General features: G+C 34.5%; 1 protein-coding gene across 1 annotated transcript in view; it reads right to left on the bottom strand.

Annotated features, from left to right (window-relative positions):
- LOC108575067 overlaps nucleotides 1-3313 on the bottom strand; it is a 4952-nt gene extending 1639 nt beyond the window's left edge. Inside the window, exons 1-5 of the mRNA XM_017937810.1 lie at nucleotides 3248-3313; nucleotides 1675-1941; nucleotides 1066-1228; nucleotides 824-930; nucleotides 376-547 (exon numbers count right to left, since the gene is read on the bottom strand). Of these exons, the coding sequence (XP_017793299.1) occupies nucleotides 376-547; nucleotides 824-930; nucleotides 1066-1228; nucleotides 1675-1941; nucleotides 3248-3313 (775 nt within the window). The remainder of the gene's footprint in view (nucleotides 1-375; nucleotides 548-823; nucleotides 931-1065; nucleotides 1229-1674; nucleotides 1942-3247) is intronic.
- Between the last annotated feature and the right edge of the window lie 2064 nt (nucleotides 3314-5377).

Genomic DNA, 5377 nt, shown 5'->3' with positions numbered 1-5377 from the left:
CCGCGAAAAAATTAATTAGGAGGTTCTTAATCCTCGTGTCTGAGTTTTGTAATTATATGAACGTAGCAAAAACTTTGATTTACTAGTGGTAGTAACAAAATTCACATTTCGTAGCTGAAAGAATGTAAATATGGCTCTAACCTTGCAGAATGTTAGTTTTAAAAGAAAAATAGAATTTTTTTAATTAATTATTCGGCTATTTGCATCCTCGAAACATTCGACATTTATTCTATTTTTGATTAAATAATCTAAATGTTATTTTAGAGATGACACATAATAATCCAGGCGTTTTATAAAAATTTCAATAACTAAATCACTTAAATCACGTAATGACAATGGAATATTATTTATAAGGAAAATTCCAAAAGTATTTACCTTCGATATTTATCGGTCCTTGTATGGTTGATGGATCAATGGCAAGATTTCCTTGGGAAATTCGATAAATAGGAATCTGGAGTTGTTTCAAGACTTTAAGTGGCATTTCGGTGCTGGATACTTTGGGACTTTCAGCAGCTGCACTTTCTGACGATTTCTCTTGAAGCTGCGCCTAATTGTTTGAAAATTAAAACTTTAGCATTGTATTAAAGTATATTTATTTAAGATAAACATATATGCACTGATAAACAAAAGGACACTTTTTACATTTGCAATATTTGTTTCGTTAAAATCTGAATAATTTTTTAACTTTCATTTAATCTGTTTATTGAAATATTGCAGCTTTTGCCTGAAAGAGGCTTCTTTTGTGAAATCTATTTCTTAAAAATTTGTAACTTATAATTTACGTCTCAGAATATGAAATTAAAATTTGTCTTTTTTATAGTACCTCAGAAGCCATTTTCATCATTTCTCCTTCTAAAATTCCTTCTTCGCTCATTTTCATTGTTTCTCCTCCTAAGATTCCTTCTTCGCTCATTTTCATCGTTTCTCCTCCTAAAATTCCTTCTTCGCTCATTTTCATCGTTTCTCCTTCTAAAATTCCTTCTTCGCTCATTTTCATCGCTCTTCCTTCTAAAATTCCTTCTTCGCTCATTTTCATCGTTTCTGACAGATTTTCAGATTTCATACTTTCTTCTAGTTTCTCTTTGAGTTGTACGTCTTTTTCCAATTCCATAGTATCACTCTCTATTGGCACTAGTCCCTTCAGAAACACATTATTTCTTCCTAGGTTATTCGTTTTCAGTATCTCTTCCTTTTCCGGTAGAATCGCCACGATTACATCTTGCACTTCCTGCACGCAATAGTTTCAATTAAACGGGTAGAATATTGTTAAAAAATTGAAGTGTCTCAATGGAATCGAATAGAGTCAAAATTCAAAGAAATAATCCCAAGAATTTTCTCCTTAATTTTCAAAATTTTAATTCCAACGTACGAGGTGAAAATTTTCCAACGAGTTTTAAGCAATTTTCACAGTAAAATATTTCAAAATTAATCAAATACTTTTCTGCGACAAAATTAATTCCAAGAATTTTACAAATTAAATTATTCTTAGAACTTACAAAGTTAAAGTTTACCAACAAATTCTGAACATTTTTCGCAGTGAAGTATTTCAAAATTAATCAAATTTTCATATCAGATACCGTTCTACAAAAAAGTTCCGTCAATTGTTCAAATTTTTAGGTAAAATGTATTCTACAAGTTTCCCAATCATTCTTCCACATTGCGCCCTATACTTACCGGAAGCGGTGCCACAGGAAGATTGGTGGCCGCTACCCGGAAGCCATTTTCCCCGTCAGCTGTATAGTGAGCAGTCTGAATAACGCCTGCGTCATCGATGTAACTGTAAGCACCGCGTGTTTCGCCATTCAGCGTTCTAACTTCCGATCTCGCTGAGCTTGGGGCACTGTAGCCAAAACTGTACTGGCCAAGACTGTCCTGATAGGCGAGGACCTCCGCTGTTGGCAGAGCATAACCAACAGAAGCAAGAGAGACAGCAAGAAGAATCTGAAAATGAGCATTTAAAATCCTCGATAATAATGAAATTATATTTCATTGTAAATTTCTTGTCGTTCTCCAGTAAATGTTAAATACGTTGTTTTACATGGGAGGAATTATTTCATTTTGGAGGTAATTACAGTAACGAGACTAGAATATTACACAACAGTGGACATTTTTTATGTTAGATTGAAATAACGTGTTATTGTAAAATAAGTTGAAGTTATTTAGAGTGACAGTTGAGTAAGCTTAAAAAATATGCATAAGCATAAGCTTTTTAAGGACACACTTGTTTATTTAGTAAAGAATTGTTTCCTGTCTTTCGTTTAACCACTAATTTCAAATTACAGTCAAGAAAATTAAATGTTATTTATGATGCTGTTTAATTGTTGAATATCAGAAAATCGAAATAAATTCAAGTAGGTGAAACATTCTGTTAATAAAGAATGATTTATTGCATTTAAAATTTGATAAGGTGCAGTGTGTACATTCTAAATGCTAAGTTATGGTTCAAATTCTAGCTGAGGCTGTGAACTCAAGTACAGTATGAAATGCAGGCTATAAACTTCAAACTCAGTAGGTCATAAAATGCTAAATTGTAAGTTGAACTATAAATTTCAGATTGTATTATAGAATATGGGTTTTGTATCATAATCCACACCATAAAGGCTAGGTGGTATTCTAGACCACTTGACGTTCGATATAAAATAAAGAATAGTAAAGGAAGAATATGCAAGTATCAAATTATGTTAGAATTTTTCACCAGTGCACGAAAAATTTTCGAACATCTTCACCCGAACATCCATTTCTTTAAGCACCTACTACTTGATCTACTTACCTAGTAAAAAACAAAAGGTATACGACAATTAAAATCAAACAGGAAACCACAAGTAATTTGGCAATGAAAGTGGGTTAAAAATTAGATTCATATACTAACCCAGTCCCAGTAAGAATCTCAAGTAACCTTAATAATCCTTATTAATAAACCTAACTTAAGCAAGCGTACGTAGACAAATTTATTAGTTTCAAATTTTTAAAAATTACAAGCAGTCTAGTGTCTTTTATCGTAGGCGAACATCTAATTCCAAGATTAAGATTGTTAAATAAAAAGTAATACCCAAGAGAGAAAATACAAGTACTTCAACAATCTTGTCCAGATTATTAAATAAAATATAATACCCAAGTATAATACTTCAACAATCTTTACCACAATGAAGCTTCTAAATACACTGTGCCCTCTTTCGGAAACAGTAAAACAAGTCGATTATCCCACTGTACAAGCCCGAACGACCTAAACAATCCCCCGAACCCTGACCTCTCCAAGTACCCATAGCTTGAGAAGCACTGCTCCATCCCCACGAAACCCAACCACTTCATCCATATCTATCTACGTCCAAAAGGAAGGAAAACAATCTGTTCACCCACGCTGCTGCTTACGTATGCACACTTCATGATGATTCGATATCTTTGAACTCTCCAAACGTGTCCGCCACTTTATATAGAAAACACAACGCGCCCGGGACGGTTCCCTGGTCACGGAAATGCAACGATCAGAGGAACAGAGGATCTCGAAACTGGTCACGCCTGTCTTCAAGGTCTCCGTTGTCTGGAATCCGGCTCCAGAACGTTTTCAACCGAGCTTTTTTTCCATCAGCTGGAAACCTGCACGCCCAGCTATGCCCTAATATGTCCACCCTTCAGGGTCGTCTTGCATCGAGGATCCGCGTGCACTCAAGGGTCCTCTTATCGTAACGTCACGGATAAGAAACTGTTTTTCTTTTCCACGGTGCATGAGGCTTGTCAAAGGGGGGGAATTTAGGTGACTTTCTTATGGGAACTGTTGCGTGATCTCCAAGTGGCTCGAGTATTTGATGGTTGGTGTGAAATTTCAATGGGAAGATTGGAATCTTGTTTAGAGGGGGATTGAGGGTTTATTGTGTTGAGTTTAAGGGATTTTTCATGGGACGAGATGCTGGTAGAAGGTTAAGGGAGTATGCTCAGTCAGGAAGTGGAAAGAAACGTGATATTTGCGAATTTGTTTTGAAGAAACTTGTAAACTTTTTGCGATATAACTTGGCTTGTTTGAAAGACTATATTTTCAAGCATCTATCGTAATTTTTTCACTGAAAAATATTAATAACTGTCAAAGATGTGATTTCTTTCCTGAATGTCCTTTTTTTAAAAGCGTTTTGCGGTGACCTGCTCGTATCTGGATTATTTAAAATCGATAATTCAAAAAAATTTAATTTTTGCATTAAATTGTCTAGTCTTTGAGCGAAGCGCGTTTGAAAAAACTGATTTGCAACGAAATGGCAGCCGTTCAAAGTCAAGGTATCAGTTTTCAGTATAAAAAAAACGCTTGATTTTAGTCAATTAAAGAAAAAAAGAAATCCTTCGTCAAAAGACTAGTTCTCTATCCCTACGATAAGCCTGTAAAATTTGAAGTAAATCGATGCGGTGATTTTTGAAATATTTTGGTCACCGATTTGGAGAATGTGGTTCTAAGAAAAACGCGTTTGAATTTTCACGTTGAGTATACACACCAACTTCATTTTTGAACTCGCACAGCTTCGTATATTTTAATCGAGTCAAATTGAAACTTTCGGGAAATATTTTCGAGATGATACGCTTAAAGAAAATGTCGAAACCCAAAAATTGAATTTTTCGAAATTTCTAACTGAGCTCTTAATCTCTTAACCCTTTCGCTGCGGCAGATTTTAGTGCGTAACGCACGTGGTAGACGGTAGATGTTCAACCGCGGCCGCAAAATCTTTTGTTTTGGTGTTTTTAAATTTCTCAAATCTTTCAAAATTAAAATTTTAAATTTTAAATTAAAAATTGCATTACTTTTCAAAATTAAGGTGGAAGTGCGCAAAGGCCAAAAATTAAGGTGAAAGTGTGCCAATAGTCGGCAATAAAAATTTTCAAAACGCCTATAGGCGCCAACAGCAGTGAAAGGGTTAAGAAAGGTACACTTACCTTTTTCTCAGGAACCGTTACAGAATATTTGCTATAGATTTTTTCCACGCGTTTTAAAATATTGCTTTCAGCAAAAATATAACTTTTCAAGGAATATTTTGAAATAAAATAACCAATTAATATAAAAATTTCTCACGATTAAGAATACAATAATAATGTTTCAAACGAAATTCAATTTTGCAAACCACTTAATGTAGACAAAGGAAACGAATTTTTTGTCAGCGTTTTCAAAGCACTTTATTATAAATGTCACTTTACATGTTCACGAAACATACCGTCTGGCTATTAGAGTTTATCGCCGATGCTTTGAGAAAAAGTTAACGAGACCATAAACAGCATGATGGCATCATTGACAAAGAGTAGCAAATTTGTGCTAATGCACCGCAAAAATCCGTGATTGCATCTCATTAGCGGTCAGATACGATCTCTGACGAAGAGAAGGCCCTCGTTATCTCTACAGGTTAAT

This window comes from Habropoda laboriosa, unplaced genomic scaffold (genome assembly GCF_001263275.1).
Source record: "Habropoda laboriosa isolate 0110345459 unplaced genomic scaffold, ASM126327v1 scaffold12, whole genome shotgun sequence".
Classification (NCBI taxonomy): domain Eukaryota; kingdom Metazoa; phylum Arthropoda; class Insecta; order Hymenoptera; family Apidae; genus Habropoda; species Habropoda laboriosa.
Note: the sequence above shows the minus strand (reverse complement) of the source record. Positions and strands in the feature narration are given on the sequence as shown.